This window comes from Talpa europaea, assembly GCF_964194135.1.
Source record: "Talpa europaea genome assembly, chromosome: 3".
NCBI lineage: Eukaryota > Metazoa > Chordata > Mammalia > Eulipotyphla > Talpidae > Talpa > Talpa europaea.
The window spans coordinates 50,994,012-51,017,240 of record NC_140069.1 but is presented as its reverse complement, the minus strand read 5'-3'; the positions used below and the strand labels follow the sequence as shown (position 1 = coordinate 51,017,240).

Genomic DNA, 23,229 nt, shown 5'->3' with positions numbered 1-23,229 from the left:
CTACCATAGAATGTTTTCATTCACATGCTTTTGGTTTCAGACAAAAACACCTGTTAGTGAAATTGACTTGAAGATACTTTGACCCTATGTTAGGAAACTCCAGACAGAAGAGAAGGTTTAGGAGTGATGACAGGCGGAGCACTATGCAATTGCCAGGGTCTCTCTAGCTCTTCAGTCTGCCATCCAAGTCATCTACTTTGCCCCTGAACTGGCTTCTACACTGCAAAGTGACTCTGTATCTGTCCCTGCTCTCACTTCTAGATTAGTACTCTGTAGAGGGGGAAAGGACTGTCCATTGCAGGGAGCAAAGAAGTTGAAACATCTGCCGTCAAATCTGCCCATTCTGTTTCACCTGGAAGCCATTTCTCTTACTGGGATTTGCACTACCACACTTGGATTTGATCACTTTGACTTTTCCTGAGAGCTAGGAATAGGTTCCCGGTTCCCAGAATTGTGTGGGAATGTCCAGACAGAATTGACACTCTGCCAGCTGGGTGGAAGGAAGGAATAGAAGTAGGAAAGCTATCTATCCACAGAAGTTTTTAACTTGGAGTGAGAACCCTACTCTCATATAGATGACTTCTTTTTTATTTTTAAATGAGCCTTATTATTGCACTTGCTTACACATTTATTTATTTACAGATGCTGTTCTCAAACATTGAAGATATCCTTGCAGTACATAAAGAATTTTTAAAAGTCGTGGAAGAATGCTTACATCCTGAACCTAACGCTCAGCAAGAAGTGGGAACCTGCTTTCTTCACTTTGTAGGAAAATTTCTGTTTATTTTAAAAGCCCTTTCCCCCTGGACATTAAGGTTTAGTTTTTGGCATAGTGGTATGTGTGATTTCAGCATCAGAAGTAAAATCTGACACCAAAAGTTTGGGGTCCTTTAAGGCCAATGAAATCTTCTACTTGGAGCCAGAAAAGGGGAGAGCGCCTCACATCATCCATTTTACTCAGTGAAGAATAAACAGCCTTTTCTTTTTTCAAAAGAGTTAGTTCTTCGCATCCTCTGTAGCTTTGAATTCTAATGAATATTCAGGCTATTCATAATGAATGGATTTTTATGTTTTTCTCAAACATAGAGCATTCCTCTTTTGAAGCAGAAAATCCTTAATCTTATAATGGCATGATGAGCCTTTTATTAGTCAGAATGTTCCCTTGTTAAGCAATTTCTGTGACAGACATAGAGGTGAACAAACCCAGAGCCTCAAGGTATACATATGCCTATGTTTGAATCTTTCTCCAGGATGGTTTCTCAGAAGGTTGTATTGAGCAGTGTAGAAAAAATAGCAAGTCGGCGTTTAGTTGTTTCAAATCATGTATTGTGCTGGTATGATTATTTTCATATCCTTTGTACGTGATCACTAAAGTTATTTAGGCAATTTACAAAGTAAAATGCCACCTGCAATGTGGACTTTTTTCCAAAACTAGAGGACATTCATACTAAAAATAGAAAAATAGTGCTGCTATTTATGCCATTCAGCTGATACTAATATTCCAGAATACCAAATTAAATCCATTTTTTCATCAAAATGCAATTGTTATATTTAATGTATAGGTATTTTGTCATACAAATCAATTTATGTTAAATTTTTCATTGTCCATTTAGCTTTTTTTATAAAGCTTTCTGTTCTATATATAATGAGCAGACTCAGCACATGTTATTTTTATAATCAGAACGTATTCTATTATATGACAGGGGGAGATTCCTTAATGTAGGACCATCAAGCCGTGCTTGTCTTGGGTATGGCTGGAAGCCATGTATGTTTGTGTCCACTTACCCCAGACTGTGCCTTTTCATGAGAGAATTGGAATCTTCTGCCAGCTGGAGTAGTTGCTGTCTCAGTTCAGGGTTACACATGGGAATTTTGTACTCTGACATACATTTCCTCAATAACACGTTATGAATCTGTCATCCATGAATTTAGCTAAACTATTTCTGAGGTTTATTTTATTCTGGGTCATACCATCTCTTGAATTAAGTAATCCAGTACATTTTCTGCTGGCTATAAAAATAGCAGTCAGTGTTTGTAGATGCATTTCTTTGAAATTTCAAAGGACACACTTTAGTTCTAATATTTGATTAATAAATTTTCTGTGTCTTCCTCTTTTATTCTACTGCTTTGTTATTCATCATAATCACTTAGAGAAAATCTTACAGGTAGAGAGAGCTTAGAGATCATGAGGGTGAAATTATTTTTTTGACAAGTGTACTTTCTATAATAACTGTGAAGGCTCTATTTTTAGTAATAGCTCTAATTGTTAGAAAATCTTTTCATTAATTCCAAATATGCCTATCAGTTCCCATCACTACCGTTGAACTGTGCAGTTCGTGGTCCTATTTTATGTTTTGGAGATATATGAGATGGAAATCTTTTACACTATATATCATAACTATTTGAAAATAGTTGCCATTTCCTGACTTTTCTATACTAACAAATATCTCTCTCTGAAATGACATCTTATGTAGTGTCTTCAAGGTCTGTCCTTACCCTTGTCAGTTGTTGCTACATATTCTCCATTTTGTCAACATCCCTCTTTAATACAAGTGTCCAGATGGTGCATATAAACTGCAGGGTACTATTTTTCTAAACCTATAAGGTCTAGTACATGCCTTTTCCTTTATGTAAAATACTTTTTTCCCCTCTCCCTGTCCAAGAGTCATGAATTCATCTCTTGTGCCTTGCTGAGATATCATTGCCTTTGAAAAGCTGTGTCTGAATCTTCCCATCAAAATTAAGTGCTCTACTTTCTGGGGTTTTCTACCATTCGATCATTTCTCTGTTAAACCATGCATCATATTGAACTATAATTGATGTAAGCTTGTCTCCTCTAAGCTATAATTCATGGATTAAGAAAATTAAAAAAAGTTATATATACATACAGTATACTTCTTGAAACATAGTAAAAACACTGAAATTTGTTCACAAACATCATCCAGGTTAAAATTTCAAAATGGTTAATAATGTAACTCTTAACTTACTCTTACTTGAATTCACAGAAAGACAAGTTTCGTATCTATGATGAATATTGTAGTAACCACGAGAAGGCACAAAAATTGCTTCTTGAACTTAACAAAATAAGAACAATCCGGACTTTTCTTTTGGTAAGTAGATAATTACGTGTTACCATCGGCTGTTATTTGTTGATAGGCTCAGGAAAAGCCAAGGTATAGCCTCAGTGTGGTGTAAAAAACTTCTTTGGGACAACTCTTTTAACATACACAGGTTAGGAAGCTTGTCCTTTGATAACAAGAATCGAGAGTTGGGAGAAGCTTGTGTTTGGGGAAATGCTAATAATGCCCTCTTCTGGTTGATTATGAATTGTTTGTGAGACCCACAGGCACTAAGTGAGAGAAGACAGTTTATGGCAGAGTTCATCATTACTCTCATGTTCTTCAGATCCCTCGGGTTTCATTTACTTTTCCTAAGAGAGCTGTAAATGGGGTGATAAAGAAAGGAAATAAATGAGAAAAGAAATTTAAAGATTTCATTCCTTGTTCAGTTTTCATGAAAAGAGCGATGTATATAATGTCTTTAGGGTAGTACAAATAGATGCATATTTGGGCAGTTACTTGTACAATCTAATCACTGGTGAGGACCACACTAAAATGTACAATTCAGTGCTATTAGCAAATTGTGGAGTTGAGCATCCACCCTCGTGATCCAGTTTTACATTTCTGTTACCCCATAAAATCACTCATGTCTGTTTACAGCTCATGTCCATCCATTCCCACCATTAGCTCCAGGCAACTGCTGATTTGTTTTCTATCTCTGTAGATTTGCCTTCCCTGGAGATTTCATATTAATGAAATCATATAATGTAATTTTTTAAATGCCTGACTTCTTTTACTCAGTAAAATGTTTTTGAGCTTCATCTTGTTGTCACAAATATCTGTATTCCACTTGTTTTTATTGATGACTGTTAGTTCCTTGTGTGGACATGCCATATTTTATTTATGCATTTGCTAGCTAATAAATATTGGGTCAATAAGTGACTGTGATAATGATGATCCTTGAAAACTCTACATATAAGAGGTTGTTTCGGAAGGAAATATTTGCTAGTATAGAAAAGTGAGGGAATTTCCAGTTTGGGCAGTTATAACTAATGATGTTATGAATATTCATGACTAAGTCTTCATGTGGACATATATTTTCATTCTGCCAATGTGGCTAAGCCATATCCTCCAATAACGCATGAGGACTGCAGTTTCTCTATATCATTTCCAACATGTTATATCATTCCAACATGTTCTGATTGTACTCATCCTGGTGGTGTGTAGTTGTAGTTCATGGTGATTTTTATTTGCATATCACTATTAGTGATATTAAGTTTGTGCTCGTGTGCTCATTAGCCATTCACTTATCCTCTTTGGTGGAATGCTTAATTAAATCTTTCTGTCTATATTTAAGTTGGGATATTTATCTTATATTGACGTACTGTTCATTTTGGATACAAGTCCTATATCAAACTTATAATTTGCAAATATCCCAGTGTGATTTGATCATTTTAAAAATTATTTTTTGAAAATAAAAATGTTAAGTATTGTTGAAGTCCAATTTATTAATTTTTTCCACGTTGACTATGCTTTTGCTGTCATATTTAATAACTATATATTCAGGCCTTATACTTTATTATGTTTACCACTAAGTATTTTATTCTTTTGATACTATGTGATTGCAACTCATAGGGAAAGGAGATAGTTATGAAGTGACATGATTTCACAAGTTTTTTACATGAAATTTTATGATAGTGAAAAGTTTCATAGTTCTAGGTTTAAAAATGCAATTAATTATGTTTATTTCTATCCCAGAACTGCATGCTACTTGGAGGACGAAAAAATACAGATGTTCCTCTGGAAGGATATTTAGTAACACCAATACAAAGAATATGCAAGTACCCTCTTTTGTTGAAGGTATTTTAAATGTTTACTTCATTGTAACATTTTCCTTATAGTTGTGCATTTTGTTGGTGGTCTTTTAATTTTTTTTCTTTTAAATTAACATTCTAAAGAAAGGACAGAGCATAGATATTGGAGAAAATGGTCATTTTTGTTACTTTTGTGGAAGCAGGTCTTTTGAGAAAAGAAACTTTTACTGCTTTTTTTGCAGAAAATATGCTTATTTTACTTTCATTAAATTAAATGCATTAGTTTCAAGATAAGTACCATTAAGTAATAATGATTAGTTTGTATAGCATATTATTTACAGAGTTCTTTATCTTCAGTAAATTTGTTGTTGACATTATTTTCAATTTCTTTTAATATTGGTTATGTCATGATGTGAATGAAGTTAATGTCAAAGCTACATATTTTCAGAGTCTCATTTTTAAATGATTGTTTTGAGACTAGTGTGGGTTACATGGGGCAGACAATAAATGATAGAGCATGGAGTGACAGTGCTAAGAAGACATTGCCTCTGGGAGGTGAAAAATTGCTCCATTAATTTGTTTTTAAAATTTATTTATTTATGCATACAAGAATGGGGGTGTAGGCCAGAGGTGTGGGGGGGTGAGAGGATTCACCAGAGACAGAGTGGGAAACAGAACAGGCAGACTGACTGAAATACACTGCTGAGGGGAGTGGTGGGCAAGTCAGGAGAGATCTTGTGCTCCTTGGCCGGGGATTGAACTTGTGCTGCAGTAGCTGTGGATTGCTTCATAGGCTGCGTCTAAACCCCTTGCATAACCAGGGAGGCCCCTGCTCCATTAATTTTGTAGATACATTGTAGTGATCAAAATTTTTATTATGAAAAAATTATTGTACAAACCACTGCCCAAACTTCAAGAGGGTGTATTGATTTGAATAGTGAAAATATGATTTTGAAAATAAGATAAGAGCACATGAGGTCTGAGTTCAAATCCTAAATATTTTTACTACCTGTATGTCTGAAGCACATAATCTAACCACTTAAAGTCTTGAGTTTTCATTTATGAAACAAAAAATGATGATGAAATTATAGCATATGCTTATAAGAATGTCCATGTGTATATGTGTGTATACATATATTTGCAAAAATATGAAAGATTACATAATGGTAATCAATTGAGCTATATTTACAATCATTTAGAATAGTGCCTATTCCATAAATTTAGCCATTTTTCTTTTTTTAAAGATTTATTTATTTATGCATACAAGAATTGGGGTGTAGGCCAGAAGGGTGGAGAGGTGAGAGGATTTACTAGAGACAGAGTAGGGAGCAGAACAGGCAGATCTACTGGAATACACTGCTGAGGGGAGCAGCAGGGGAGACAGGAGAGGTCTGCTGTGCCATGAGGGTTAGTTCCCTGGCTGGGCATCAAACTCATGCTGCAGTGGCTGCTGATAGCTTCATAGTGCTCAGACTTAACCCCTTGAGCCACCAGGGAGGTCCCATTATTCTTTATATACAGTTTATGCTCTTTTTTATTTTGATCTATTGACACTACTTGATTTTTATTTAAAATACTCATATATGCTATAGATATATTCAATCATGTTCTTACTGATATAATTTCAGAGATGAATATTATGAATTTGAACAAAAATACATATTTTTACTGCATCTCCTGTCAGTTGTGCAAATTGGGTTTCTGTATAAAATTTCATTGTAAGAGATGTTTCCTTATTTAAAGATAAAATTGCTTGAGTAAACCATAAAAAGGCAAGGAAGGAAACTAATACAGTTATCTTCACTTTTGCAGAGGGCAGACATATTGGTGCAATAGTGACTCCTATTTTTCTGAGATTCCCCTCAGTCATCTGCTCAGTTTTGCACATGTCCTCCTTGCAGCTATTCCTGGTCCTGATTTTGGAATCCCAATGATGTGTTTGTTTGAAAAGTCAGATGGGATAGTGGTATTAAGAAAATATGCCATGCCACAGTGTGATTCTAAATCATTCATTTCTGCTGGGGATGATCTTAGGTGTCTGAGCTGACCTCTTAGAAGACAGGACCAAGGCCAATCCTTGCTTTGGAAGAGGAGGTCTATTTAGAGTGGCTTCAAACAGTGGAGAGATTTTTTTCCCTCTCTTTTAAAAATTATCTTCACAAAGAAAAAGAAAAATGTAATTTACTTTTGTAGTAGATATGACAGTATTGATAGTTGTACTATCAGCTGTAGAAATCTACTGGTATTCCTTCTCTTTGATTTTGGATGTTTTTATTTATTTATTTAAAGATTTATTTATTTATGCATACAAGAGCTGGGGTACAGGCCAGAGATGCAGGCGGTGAGAAGATTCACCAGAGACAGAGTGGGGAACAGAACAGGCAGATTGACCAAAGTACACTGCTAAGGGGAGCAGCGGGCGAGACAGGAGAGGTCTGCTGTGCCATGTGGGTTGCTCCCTGGCTGGCCAGGGGATCGAACTTGTGCTGCAGAGGCTGCAGATTGCTTCATAGTGAGGTGCTTAACTCCTTGTGCTACCGGCAAGGCCCTGAATGTTTTTATTTATTCAGAGAAAAACATGAAGGGACTAGGCTGTCATGTTAAGGTAAAAAGATAGGTTGGTCTTACTTGTGGAACTTGAAATTACTGGGTTGGTCAATGAGCATTGGGTTAATAGCAAGTAGTTGATAAAAGATTAATATTACTGGTTATTTCGCTTGCTTTTTCAAGTGATCTAAATTCATGTTTCACCTCAGATACCTACCGGGCACAATTCTTTTGGGCCTTAAGTCAGAGCCTGCAGACTGATTTGACCATTTCAGATAATTTACAGATGCCTTTACTCTAGATTTTCTGGAGAAGCCCTTATATGCTGTGATCCAGTGTGACTTTGTATCCCTTGTGTTAGGAGTGATATAATGTGTATTCTTTTCCACTGGTTCTATAAAACAGAGTGTGAACATGTTGAACGCAGAATCCAAGAGTATGGCAGACTTTTCAACAATAATAGAACTCAAGAGGGTTAAGTGCTGCATATTTTCCCACTGTATGTTAGGAATTAAGACAATTCTTTTAAAGAATTGCCTGAGGATTTTGGTAATTGTGTTAGTTACATGATGATGGCAACTGTAGTAAAGAAACAAATGACTAATTAAAAAGCAATGTGGTCACAACTGTCTAGACAGTGGGTGAAAATGTTTAATTTTGTGCTTCTAAACAAGAACTTTTAATATAGTGAAGAGATTAAATTTTACTCTGGTTCTGATATCCTGAATGGGAAAAAAAAATAAATAAAAATCCCCAAAACAAAAACAAAGTTTGTATGTATGTAGGAGGGCAGATTACCATTTGTTCATCACAGAATGAACCTGACCTCTGGGTGGAAAAAAGGCATACATTCCTTCTGTAGTGATGGAGCATTTTGGAATTTATAAGTTATTTATTTTGTTAGAGTCAAAGACATTACTTAAAAATTTTGCTTTATTTACTATATATTTTTAGAGTTTCTCAAAAATTATTACAAAAATAAGGCTTTTATATTATTTTTGAAATTATGACCATAATTTAAAATTATTCTGTTAAAGGCTAGGAAATAAAATTTGCATAGAAAGAAGCAAAAGTTCAAACTTATTAAAAAATTACATGCTGTGTGTGACATACTTGATAATTTGAAAGGAAATTTATTTTTTAAAAACAAAATAATTTTGAGGGAAAAATTAAAGTGATGGCAGCATGTCATGGAATAGTACTTCTTCACTGATTTAACCTTTTGTTTTTGATCTTTATCTTGGTAGAGTTTGATGTCACTTCTGAAAGTGGCTCTCACGATCTTTGCAGTTTTCATTTCCTGGTCAGTCTGAACCTGCTGTACCAGAAAGCTGAAGATCAAAGGGTGATTTGTTTTTTGTGTATAAACAGGAGTTGCTGAAGCGGACTCCAAGGAAACACAGTGACTACGCAGCAGTGATGGAAGCCCTCCAAGCCATGAAAGCCGTCTGTTCCAACATAAACGAGGCCAAGAGACAGATGGAGAAGTTGGAAGTTTTAGAGGAATGGCAGTCTCACATTGAAGGCTGGGAGGTACAGTCACTTTACTCAGCCATTGAGCTTAAAATAGTTTGTTGTCTTATGCTTATGTGTAGAATTATTGACATCAGAGAGAATCATAACTGATCATTTTCTTACATAATGCTATAGGGCTATTCCATTTCTAAAAAGTGCTATTATTATAATTCTTAAATATCTTTATACCAAGTGACAATTAATTGACTTAACCTCCACTTTACAGGTTTTTGATATAGCCAGCTGATATTGCATAAGTTGTAAGCTTTGGTATTAAAGTATTTGTGCATCATGATTTAACATTTTTTCTGCCTTGACTTAGGTCAATAATTGTATAGCCCAATCTTGGAGAAAGTAAGGGGCAGAAAAGCTCAACATGTGTGCTATGATTTTAATTTCAGACCCTCTCAATTCTGTGCTTGATGCATTTCATTTTAAGCCCACTTACTTTGAATTTCAAACCTGTTTAACCCCCAAATCTGAATTTCTTCATTTCTAAAATGAAGGAACTGGCTGTCATGTCATTTTTAAGGTCCATTCAAGATGAAAAGTTATATGGTATCACAATGCATTAAAGATTTTTTTAAATTGCAAGCAAATGAAGAGTGATATTTAGAATCTGTAATGTGTTTTGAATTATGGTAATTTTGAATTCCAGTTATTTCCTGGGGGTGGACTCCTCTGTTACTTTAGCCCTATACAAAGAATAAATTAAAATTGTTTTTAAATTGCCTTGATTTAAATTAGCATGAAATTTCAACTAGGATATGTTTTTGTTATAAAGTAAGCAATTAAGATAAATTTTAAAGTATAAAAAAGTTTTAAAATGTTTGTAGTCAAATATGCATCACACAAATCCAAGTCAAATGCTTTTCTCTTTAGGGCTTTATAATTGACTAACTCATTCCTTATCTTCAATATGTTGATTTCCATTTAGATCTAAAATTAAACCTACTTAAATCTGCAAAGAAATCTCAAATACTGAACTTAGAGAATTCTATTTATCTACTCTTTGCCATGAATCTTTTAAAATGCTGTTGGGGGTCTCACTCAGCTTGCTCCTCATCTGTATTCTTCCATTTCAAGTGTGCAGGGTGACCTCCCATTTCAGCCTGAATACTATTTATTTCAATCAGTTAAAATGGTTGTGTGTTTTACAGTTGATTCATGATGATAATTCCTTTCCCGGGGAACTGTTATCCTGCTGGGATGAGAAAAATGAACTGAAGTTTGCTTTTGCCATTCTGATGTCACTCAAACAGTGGAAGAAAAACTAAACTTGCTTTAAATTGCAGCGTTTGTCAGTGTCATCTGCCAGGCCTTTTACCAGAACAAAACCCTCATAGGCTCTTTTCTCCTTACCAGGGAAATGGAAGCTACCATAATTTTGTTTCCAAAATTAAGTCTACCACAGAAATGATAGATTCCTTAAAAATAGTATTTCTTGCACTGTATATGCCAGTCTCAAAGGTAGACTATATATGGGCCTTAACTGGTCATTTATAACCCATACAGACAGTGCCTAATTTTCAGTGCTTCATGCTTTACAATGCTTGGTGTGCAAGAGAGAAAAGGAGAATCAAGACAGAGGAAACTGGCTGGAGGAAATCAGATAGGACTGTTCTAACAGCCACAGAGGAGGTAATATGAATGCCCACTTTCAAAAAGAGTGGCAACACATCATCTACTGGAGCAGGATTTGAAAATGATTACATAATAGTGATTGGGTGTTTTGGGACTTTGAGGGACTGCACCTTGGAACAGGGTCCTTCCCATTACTTGTCATCTTCTGATCAGAATCTCATTCTCTATCTCAGTCTACCACCTACAGATAGGGTGGAGGAAAGTGTTTATTTATTTAATCTTTGTCACTTCTGGGAAATTTAGGAGAAATTGCTAGTCTACTGGGATTCTAAAAGTACACAGAATAGAGGGACACAGAGTCATACAGGATGAATTTGGCACTGGCAGGAAGTGGGAATGGTTAAAGAACTCTCTCTGAATTGCTAACAGGGATTATCGCTCAGCCTGCAGACAACTTGGGGTATATTTAGAGAAACTTAAATAGGGTTAGGGCAGGGCCAAAGACAGATATCCAATGCCATGATAGTTACAGAACATAGATTCCTTAGAGAGATTTCAAGGTTAGGAGACTTGAGCCCTATCCAGCTCCTTCCAAGAGCTCCAGCCGACCATTGATGACCACTTTAGAGATGACATTCTTGCTCCATTTACTAAAATTCTCTTGAATGGGATCTGATTCTGATACACCATAAATTTGCATTATTAACACGCAGGGTAGATTATTATCTCAAGTGAGTCACTAAAATTTCTCTCTCTATGTATTATATATATATATATAATCTATGTGTATATATATATTTTTTTCTTATGTATTTGTTAGTTTGGGGGCAGTATTGATTTCTCTCCTCACATGAAATCCTCATAGTTTTCCCACCACCATATCATCCATTATCTATCACTATAGTCCATTGTGTTCTTCCTTCCCTATTTTAACCTCTTTCCTTCCTCCTCCCCCGCTGTATGCCTCAGATCTATGGTCAGCTGAGTCACTTAATTTTCCAGAGTATTATTTCCCCACTAATCAAGTGAAGAATTTTTACAGTAAAATCTCTTGGGTAACTAGCATTTTATGACACCAAATTATCATTTACATTCCTTTATGTTGAATTAAGCAAGTAACATTTGAAATTTATTGTTCCCAAATCATATGACATAGTGATCAAAGCATGACTTTTGAACATACTTGGTTTCTAATCAGGACGCTATCCCTAAGTTCGGGGGCTAACACATCAGACATCTCCTACATATAGTGTGGGTTATTACAGAGGTCAAGGGAAATACGTGAAAGTATGCTGAATACTGTGACGACATACTATGCAGGTGAGAAATGGTATTGGATCAGCATTTGGGTTGTACCCGTTGGAAGTTCCTCTCATTTGTCTAGTATATGCAGTTTAAATTATTCCGAGCAATGGGAACTAAAAGAACAATTAATTGAAAAGTTATTGGGAGCTTGCAGAATCAGTGGAAAACTACAGAATCAGACTTAAACAGAGTGTGTACATAGCTGATGCTATTTGGCAGTCTTGTCAGTGCCTTATGTAAAATGAATGAGCTCTAATAATTTTTCCATACTTGTATTACACCGCTCAAGATGCAAGATCAAAATCCAAGATTCCACAAACCTTGCTTTGGTAAATTTGCTGAGGGGAGGGCAGATTTAAAAAATTAAGGCTGTATAATTTAAACTCTTAAAACTAAGAGATGATAGTGTTTCGATTTGAACATAGACTGATTCTAAAGCTTATATTTATACCACCATGTAATATCATATGCACTCAGATAAAAATTTAGCAAACTTTTAAGATTAAGTTGGTTTTCCTGCTTGTCCTTAAAAGTAGGTTGATTATAAAAAGTTTTTTTTTAGTCAGTATTACATAGTGACTGCTATCACAAAAGATAGTTTGTTTCAATTTTAACTTTGAAACGCCGACTTTTATTAGTATAATTTATTATATCTCAATCAGGTATTTTATTCATCATTCAGAAGATATTCTACTGAAGGTAATTGTAGGACAGTGATAAATGTGTTTTGGAAAGGAAATTTGTTAGCTGTTTAATCAAAGTTATTTTCATTTTGTAGAAGAGGACCGTTCACAGTTTCAGTCAGTTTTTTGGTTGATCAAGTGTATTGTAGTAATAGCTATAACCCTTGGAGTCATATATTGACTTGGGAGTATCAATAAACATTATGTCATTTAATGATTCAGCTTTCTGTCATTTTTAGGCCTGTTTGGAATTGATTTCTCAATTTAGAAAAAATAATGATAAAAAAGAAATGATTAACATATGAAAGTGTTAGAAAAAATAAAGTTCATCATAACATTTGCACTTCGAAGTAAAAACAAACAAGAGAAATTTGACTTCTCTTAATTACCTTCTTTTGTGGAGAAATAAAATGTTACAAGACCATTGTACAATCACTCCTTGTTGGCTTTGGATTCTGTTTGCTGCTTATATTTGAGTTTTTGTCTGATTTGCATTGACTTCAAGTCATGTTTTCTTGTTATTTCATGAGTGTGAGTCTTCTAGAGTTTGTAATGAAAACTGTTTCTTTTTTGTAATTTTCATTAGGCAATTGGATAGATGCAAATTTGTTTACTACATTGACACAGAATTAGTTTACAGGTGGTCTTTGTTATTTAAAGACGAAGATCCTGGAAAAAGACTGTTGAAAGTGAATCCACTTACAAAGGGGATCAAAATTTCATAAGTGTGAAAATTTGACTGGAATTTTTATCTTAGTAAAATGAAACTTTACATAATTAGTTTGTTTTATCAACATAGAAGAATTTAGGTTATAATTTTTGTTAGTAATTTGAGCATTGCAAGAATTCATCTTTTGGGGGAAACGTATTTTATGACAAAATTGTATAAGACAATGTGATAATCTTTTATGTTTGACTTTCATAGTATTTTAAAAAGATATTTCTCTAGTAATATTTAAATACATTATCAAGTTTGTCAAGAAACTTCTCGATATTGAATGTATTCTCTTATGAAGCTTCTGTCTACTTGTCATTCTTTGCAATTTTCTTCCACTATGAATGGGTCTAACTTTGTTAGATCTTTGTCTGTAAGGTGTTTTATATGAATGAGGAAGTTTCAAGATTTTTTTAAAAAAGATTTATTTATTTATTTAGACACGAACCAGGGTACAGACCAAATGTGTGGGAGGCTGAGAGGATTCACCAGAGACAGAACGGGGAACAGAACAGGCAGACTGACGAAATGCACTGCTGAGGGGAGCAGCGGGTGCAACAGGAGAGGTCTGCTGCGCCCTGGCTGGCCGGGATCCATCCAACCTGTGCTGCAGAGACTGTGGATAGCTTCACAGCCTGGCGCTCAACCGCCTGCGCCACCAGGGGAGGCTCAGTTTCAAAATCTTGTGTCATCTTTTATCTTTTACTGGATTATAGTTTCTTTTTGCAATTTGTTTTTCTGATATTGAAACTCAGCATTTAGTTGAAAATTTGAAAGTTCCATACACTGCTGTTAAAGAGAAAGAGCTGATAATAAGGTTAGATAATTAGTGAATGTTTTCACTTTACAGTGATTTTACCACCACATAACCATGAAGTATCAGTGAAGAACCATTATCTAACTTATACTACTAAGTTATATAACTAACATTAAAGATGTGCTATTTCAGATAACCCATGTATAATTTAGCAATATTATCTGTATTGGGTTCTCAAGGGGAAGAGATTAATTCTATAATTGGAGTTCTTCATAAATTGTGATTTTAATGTTTTAGGAAACATTGAAAATGAGAACAGAAGCCATAAAATAAACACACAAAGTTGAGATGATCTTTTTTTGGCTGAAGTCATATTCTGAAAGCATACTTCGGTATCTAGCCACTTAGGAAATATGTCTTGTACCCATATTAAATTGTAATGCTGCTTTGAAATTTAAGTTTTTTATGTGTACTGACCATATAAGTGGCAGCTGATTGTATACCTTGATTGTAGAATCAAAAATTCAACTACTTAAAAATTACTTTCTGAGTTGTTAGGATCTTTGTGTTGGGTTGTGTAAATGAGGCACACATAGCAAGAAGAGCTGCTGGTAAGGAATATTGCAACATGGCTGCCTCTGAGTCTGATCTCTGATAACTGAAGGCACTGTTGGTTTCATTCCTTCAGGTAGATCTCTTAACTGTAGGGAAGATGACATATCAAAATTGTACTTAATACATTTGACAAAGAAAATTACTGAATCTCATTTGAACCTGAAACCTCAACATGGAATGTACTGTGTCATTAATTATAAACACATATAATCACAAACACCCACAGCTATCACCATATTAATCACTGGTTTTTCTTGCCAACACTCATTTTATCAATGTCCTGCTATTGCACTGATCATACTGCATTTAATCTGTGTTTACATATCGATTTCTTTTACCAGTATGTTTCTCGGGAGTGGGTCATGTCTCCATCTCTGGGTTCCCAGCATCTAGCCTAATGTGTGATACATAGTGAGTTGAATGATAATTAAATACAAATATCATTACTATGTATTAAGTATTAATTGCCAGTGACTTCTTACTATTTTTTTTTAAATACTTTTGTGTCTTCTGATTAATGGCAGTGATTCTGACTTGGTTCTGTTTGGAGTCCAAAATTTGTTTTATTATTCAGCAACTTGGATGTTCTCTAGTTCTCTCTTTAGCATTCTCTTCTGACTTACGATTCAAAAATGTTACAGGATTTTTTTTTTTTTACTTCTTTGAACTATAGTTGAAAATGCTGCAATTGTTAGATATTCAGTCTTTATAACAGTATTTCTATAGTACAAGTTCTGTTTCTTTAGTCTAATGAACTTCTCTTGACATGTTTCATCCTTGCCCTGCTGGGGCAGTGGTGATGGAGGAGGAATAAGATTTTCCCAGCTTTGGTAGAAAAGAAGTTTTTTAAGGGAAGCTACTAGATAAATATGTTTCCAACAACTGGTAACAGTTATTTCTTTATGATTACTTTTACCTTGAGCAAATATGTTTCCAACAACTGGTAACAGTTATTTCTTTATGATTACTTTTACCTTGAGCTATCAGTTAACATTACTTACTTGATCTAATGAAAGTAAGCCAGTAACTTCCTGTGGGGAGGTTTTGCTGTATTTAATCCTTTATACATAATTCATTGTAAGCACAGATTTTACATCAATGTAGATTCCTGGGAAATAGGCATTAAAAAGATAAAACCTATAAATTATGCAGATACATGATTTTGGTTCTTCTATAAGGAATTGCTAAAAGACATCAGGACTCTGACTCTTAGGGTAAAATGTTATTTTAAAATATCTGTATCAGATATGTAAATATGTATTACATTCTATATAAAAGCCTTAGGGCAGTTCATAATTAATGATTATGCATAGCTTCCTTATTTTAAGAACACTGATTCTTTCACACCTTCTTCAGTGTTAGTTTGGGGCTCTGATGTCACTGTGCTGTTGAAGTAGCTTATTTTCATGGAAAGTATCTGTTTCATGGTCACAATTTTTTCACAGTATAGCAGTCTCTGCCTAATTAAATAAGTATGCTTTCCCTTTAAAACTTTAGGATCAGAGAGGCCAACTTCTTGGAGATTTATAAGAGGAGTAAATGTTTAATCCATTGCCTGTACAGTTTAGAAATGTTAAAAATATGACTTTTATTATATATATACTTTTTGTATTTCCCATTCTTTGGCATCTACATTTTTACTTAGAAGATGTTACACTTCTATAGATATCTAATTATACTTGTTAAACATATATATGATGTGTAATATATGTGTATATATATATATATACACACACACACACACACAAACATATATTAGCCTCTCCTTAAATGTTGTTACTATCTGATCTTTACCTTTTCTCTTTCCTGGTTACACGTATGTATGATTTTGTGTCCATTATGTATCCTCGGCTTTTAAAAAATTTCTACTTTCTCTTTATAATTTATTTTCAAATTTTATAAACTTTTTCATTGAAGTAACAGTTTAAAATACTGTGTATGATTCAAAGGTATAGGATCACACCTCCTCAGATGTATGTTACCATACCATACCCACAACCAAGACACCCATAGTTCTTCACCATAGTTCATTAGGCCCCTCCCAACTTTGTTCTATACCCTTTGTCTTCCCCATTCATAGCCTCAGTTTTAATTTTTTACAATTTTTTTTAGAGATTTATTTATTCATGCATACAAGAACCAAGGTACAGGCCAGATGTGTGGGAGGGTGAAAGGATTCACTATAAACAGAGGGGGGAACACAACAGGCAGACTGACTGAAATACACTGCTGAGGGGAGCAGCAGGCGAGACAGGATTGATCTGCTGTGCCATATGGGCAGCTCCCTGGCCAGCCAGGATTAAACCCGTGCTGCAGAGGCTGCAGACAGCTGCATAGTGCTACGCTCAACCACCTGTGCTACCAGGGAGGCCAGGTAGCCTCCGTTTTACAGTGAAATTTCTAGAGTTTGTTTTTGATTTAGTTTTGTCTAATTCTTTGTTTTGTTTTCCTATATTCTATGTATGAGTGAAACCATTTGGTATTTGTTTTTCTCCTTCTGGTTTAGTTTGCTTAGCATAATCCCCTTCAGTTCCTCCCATGTTGTTGCAAGTGGCAACAGTTCATCTATTTTTATAACTGTGCAGTATTCCATTGTGTATATATGACACATCTTAATCCACTCATCTGTCATGGACATTTAGGTTGTGCTGCAATGAACAATGAGTGCATACATCCCTTTGAATTAGTGTTTTTTTCATTCTTCAGGTAGATAACTAGGACAAGGAATTGCCAGATCATATGATCGACCTATTTTTACTCTTCTGAGAAAGCACCATACTGCTTTCTATAGGGCTGAACCAGTCTACATTCCCACCAGCAATATATGAAGGTTCCTTTTCTCCACACCTTTACCAGCACATATTTATATATTTTATTTTTGATATGGGCCATTCTTACTGGTGTGGTGTTGTGTTTCATTGTGATTTTCCCTTTCTTCATCATAATTGGTGATGAACATTTTTTCAGGTACTATTGCCCATCTTTAAATCTTCTATGAAAAAATGTTTACTTAGCTCTTCAACCTATTATTTGATTGGGTTGTTTTCTTACTATTGAGTTCTGTTAATCTCAACTACCATTAGATTAAGTAGTTCTAGTAGCCCTTTATCAGATGTATGATGTGCAAATACTTTCTCCCATTTGATGGGTTGTATTTTCAATTTAATGATCACTTCCTTCCCTGTGAAAAACATTTTTAGTTTAATGTACTCCTATTTTCTTTTGTTTATCTTGCTATTAGAATTGAATCTCTAAAAACATCCCTGATGCCAATGTTTGGCCTATTTTTTCTATATATTTTATGGTTTCAGGTCTTAAAACTGAGTCTTCAACTCATTTTTGAGTTATTATTTGTGTATGATGTGAGATATAGGCTTAGTTTCATTAGGACAAGAGTTGGTGTTATCTGGAATGATAAGATGTCCTCCCTCAATAGCTTGAGGGTAAGAGAAATAATATTTTCTTCAAAGAGTTAAACTATAAAGTCAATGAACTACAGTAGACACAGTAGTGATCAAAAGTAAATGGAGGGCCTCCCCTGGTGGCTCAGTGGTTGAGCATTGGGCTGCGAAGCTGCCCGCAGCCTCTGCTGGCCAGGGTCCCACATGGTGCGCAGACCTCTCCTGCCGTGCCTGCTGTTCCCCTCAGCAGTGTATTTCGTCAGTCTGCCTGTTCTGTTCCCTGCTCTGGCTCTGGTGAATTCTGTCACCCTCCTGTGTTTCTGACTGTACCCAGTGCGTGTATAAATAAATAAATCTTTTAAAAAAAAGTAAATGGAGTTACTTTGCAGAATTAGATCCCCTTCAAAGATAGTAATAATAATTGTGCTGACTTTAATTGAGGCCTTTCTATGTGTTAGACTTTGCACAAGGCATTTTATATATATCTACCATTGCCATGAAAGGGAAAAGGAAAAGGAACTATCTAAGATTTAAAATATGTTTTTCATATAGATATTACATTGACTTAGTCACATTTTCTTAATTAACATCCCTAACTTTGGGTAGTTTCTTATTATAGGTATAAAAGTTGTCATTTTAATTTAAAATTTTATAATAGATCAGAAAAATTTCATATTGTGGAAATATGAAATTAAAAATGAATGTTCTGAGTTTTAAACCTTTGTGACTAAGAACTTTGCCATGTGTTCATGGTTCTTTTCCCATACCAGAGAGAGAGAAGAGGAAAGGAATGTCAGGGATATTGATGTTATGAATCAGTTTGAAAAAATCATTTTAAAGAACATAGGCAGCATATCTATGCTTGTGCATGCATACATTTACATAAAATAGCTAAAAGGAGACAGTCTTATCTGCTGAGAATGGCTATGCAGAGACTGGAAGAGATGGAGGCTTATATTCAGTATATAAATATTTACACTATTTGAACTTTTATTCTGTGCATATATTACTGCTTCAAATAAAACATATATTTTTAAGAAGAAAAAGCATTAAATACATAAGTTTCTATTAAGTAAAGAGACATTATTATCTCCTTTCTTCCTAACTTAGGGATCCAACATTACTGACACCTGCACTGAAATGCTAATGTGTGGAGTCTTATTGAAAATTTCTTCTGGAAATATTCAAGAAAGGGTGTTTTTTCTTTTTGATAATCTTCTGGTGTATTGCAAAAGAAAACACAGGTAAGATGATAAACAAGCAACATTTCAGATTTTTTTTCAACTTAATAGTTCTAATTTTTCCTCTGTGCTCCCCAGAACTCATAATCTGAGTAATCACCCCCAACTGTCAGTGTTTTCTCCCATGGACCATGATGAAAGGGAACAGGTTAAGACTAGAGCCAAAAGGCAAATAAATTGTTGTTTTCTCTATTTTTATGAGCTTCTAAAAATTCCATTTACCACATCAGAAAATGAATTTTTTTTTTTTTTTAGTTTTCTCTTAAATTCTTTGTGTTTGGTAGTAGGACTCAGAATAATATAAATAGGTTATAGGAAGATGTAGAAAAAGCTGTTAATTTTACTTCTAACTGACTAAAAACTATGGTATGATTCAAGTTGTATGGAAGCAGTTTCCTCCCCCAGCCCCTGATTTATTGAGATATAATTGACAAATAAAATTGTAAGGCATTTAAAGTATAAAGCATGATGATTTGATATACATATACATTGTGAAAGGATTTTTCCTATCAAGTTAATTACCACACTCATGTAGGTAAAATTATTATATGTATGCAGTTAAGAATGAGATCTTTTTTCATTATTTTTGTTTTCATAAGTCTATCTGTCAGCCCTCAAATCTATCTTTGCAAAATTATCAGCGTACAAATGATGGTGTTTATGGCCTCAGGGTTGTCATTTAAGTAAGTCAAACAACTGGAAAGGTTTTATAAAAGTCAAATCCTTCTGTTTAGCAAATATCCTTTATGTATGTATAATGAGAACCACATACATAGTGATTATAAATTCAAATCAGTAAATCTGAGTGTCCTTCTTGGATCAGAATAGTGTGAATATAGCATAACTTCACTTCATTTTAGATACTCCCTCTCCTGTGATCTTTACAAGAGAGTATCATGGTGTATTTAGTCTTCTGCAACTTATATTTTGTATACAGTATTATTTCTCAACTGTTTATTCATGTGTGTAGCAGTGATTATTTATTTGAAATGCTGCATAATATTTTATTGTTTGGTTTTGTCACATTTAATCACATTTTTATATATACTGTATCAATGAATTTTAAAGTTATTTCCAGTTTTTCTGTTACTGTGAACATTCCTGCATATGTATTCTGGTTGACTTTTTTTATAAAAGATTTATTTATTTATGCATACAAGAGCTGGGGTATAGGCCAGAGGTGGGGGGGGGTGAGAGGATTCACCAGAGAGCAGCGGGCAAGTCAGGAGAGGTCTGCTGTACCACGTGGGTAGCTCCCCAGCCGGGGATCGAACTCATGCTGCAGTGGCTGCAGATGGCTTCATAGGTTGTGTCTTAACCCCTTGCACCATCAGGGAGGACCCTGTATTCTGGTTAACTTTAAGTCACATAATTAGGAGGAAAATCATAGACTCAAAATATGCAAATATTCCACATTACACTATAGAACACAATTATTTTCAAACCATAATGAACCATAATCTATTTGGGCCTCCCTGGTGTCGCATGGGGTTAAGACACAACCTATGAAGCTGTCTGCAGCTTCTGCAGCACGAGTTCCATCCCTGGCCGGCCAGGGAGCAATCCACATGGTGCAGCAGACCTCTCCTGACTCACCCCGTGCTCCCCTCAGCAGTGTACTTCAGTCAATCTGCCTGTTCTGTTCCCCACTCTGTCTCTGGTGAATCCTCTCACCTCACACATCTCTGGCTGGTACCCCAGCTCTAGTATATATAAATAAATCTTAAAAAAAAAATAGTCTGTTCAATTTTTATGCTTCATTAGAGTCATCATCCTAAGGGGCCAAAGATCTCTCTATATGAGCTAAGTGTTACAGTATTGATCAGCACATACTGGAATTTCAAATTGAGTTTCAAGATCTGTAGGTCAAGAGAAATATAAAAAACCTATACAGAGTTCATAAGGCCATAAACAAAATTAGTACTTTGGAAAATGAAACCAGTGATATATTCAAATATTAGATGAAATATTATATATATGAATATTATGTTTAACATGAGGTACTATTATAATACAATAACATAATATATCATAGTAGTATGCACATATATAATTACATATTGAGTTATATTTTAATTTTGCTATTTATTGACTGTAATAATTTAATACATAATACTATAGTATATGTATATGATACAATATATTATAATATAATATATCCATATACATTATGTATATTATATATAATATAGACATATACATATGTAATATGGACATTATATATATATGTGAATTAATTATTTACCTGAGACTAAAACTATTACACCGTTATTAGGAATACTGAATTTTTACTTCCAACTCTGTCTCCTCTGGTAATCACTATTCTATTGATAATTGTCAGACTCTAAGACTTCATTTTGTTTTGTTTTGTCTGTTTCTTTATATTCCTTATATGAGTGAAATCACACAACATAGTGTTTTTCTTTTTGATTTCTGATTTTTATCTAGCACAATATCCTTAATGTCCATCTATCTTGTTGCAAATGGTAAGGTTTCATCTTTTTTTTTAATAGCTGAGTAGTATTCCATTGTGTATATGTACCACATCTTTACCTAATCTACTGTTGATGACACCTAGGGTATGAACCTCTATTCCTTAAACTTGCACAGTGTTCTTAACCAGTGTTACATAAATTTAAAAAAAGTACTTAAAATTAAACTTTATTAAACTATATTAAACCTTAAAATATGATCATATTTAAGTGTATCATCTTACAAATTATTCTATTTTGTAAGATACTGTGATACTATTTCCTACCTTAGAGAATATAGTTACTTGGATATTAATCTGCTCTTCGTTTGTTATATTTAGCCACCTATGAGACAAATTTCATAGATACATGGCCTGACTCACTAATTTATTGAATTTATTTAGACTTAATAGCGAAGGGCATTCAGAAGTCCCTTTCAAAATGAGCATGAGCATGCAGGGTGGTGAAGGTTAGACTGACAAACCCTCAGTCAGATTAATCAGTTTAGTTTTCTCTCTAGTAGTGATGAAGGCTATACATTTTTGAAGAGGTTTGGGACAGATATGTAAGGAATATGGACTCTTTTCTAAGAGTAAACATGGACAGTGATATCACTTTGGAGTGATATTGCACCAGCACCCAGCCTTTCCACCCCAACGCAGGTGTCTACTGCAGAAGAGAGGAGGGGGTGGGTACTGACGCTTGTGGATATGCACTTCTTAACTTGTGCTCCCTGTGTCTATATAACAGAACAAGTTAATGATTATTTTACTATTTTAAGTTGTCAGCTAGACTTGTCAAATTAGTCAAATTGAATAGTTTCAGGTCAATTGAAATTTCTTGACCAATTGGATCTTATTTAATCTTCTTGAATCATTTAAAAAATCCTTTCTCTTTAATAATAAAAATCCAGTTTTTAAAATGATATCTCTCGAGTGTAAAGTTATTTCACTGTAAACATACATACATACCTAATTAATTTTTACAAATGTTCCTGTGTAAACCTGAAATTCTTTACTTTGTGTAACATACTTTTTAAGATTAAAGACAAGTAGTCTATATGCCACACACAGTTTTGAAATGTCTGGACTTTAAAAAAAATAGAACTTTTATGAATGATTATAAATTAAAAAATTTACTCAAGTTCACAGTTATCATAATACAAAAATGATTTAAAAATCATCCTTTAAAAATGAATGGGAAAAATATTTTCATCTGCATGTAACTGAGCTAAAAACCTCCAGCACAATTAATATATTTTTAAAGAGATCATAACTACTGGCTGAATTAATGAGGACTTGAAAAAAATTGGAAATTACCACCTAGTCAGTATGAAATGAGAAATGAAAGTAAAATAAAAATCAAATGAAATTTAAAAATAGCCAACTTTTAGAATCTGTCAGAGTTGATTTGGCACTTCTGATGTCCTTCATGGATCCAAAGAACTCACCCTCCCACCTGTATGTTGTCCTTAGCAAAAGCTTCTTTATATTAAAAAAAACGAGTGTTTAGGTCAAATCTC

General features: G+C 34.3%; 1 protein-coding gene across 1 annotated transcript in view; it reads left to right on the top strand.

Annotated features, from left to right (window-relative positions):
- Positions 1–23,229, top strand: part of PREX2 (phosphatidylinositol-3,4,5-trisphosphate dependent Rac exchange factor 2) — a gene marked incomplete at its 5' end in the record, with an annotated part of 262,693 nt that overhangs the window by 71,784 nt on the left and 167,680 nt on the right. Inside the window, 5 exons of the mRNA XM_084229429.1 lie at positions 643–765; positions 3,006–3,110; positions 4,818–4,919; positions 8,792–8,953; positions 19,106–19,239. Of these exons, the coding sequence (XP_084085555.1) occupies positions 643–765; positions 3,006–3,110; positions 4,818–4,919; positions 8,792–8,953; positions 19,106–19,239 (626 nt within the window). The remainder of the gene's footprint in view (positions 1–642; positions 766–3,005; positions 3,111–4,817; positions 4,920–8,791; positions 8,954–19,105; positions 19,240–23,229) is intronic.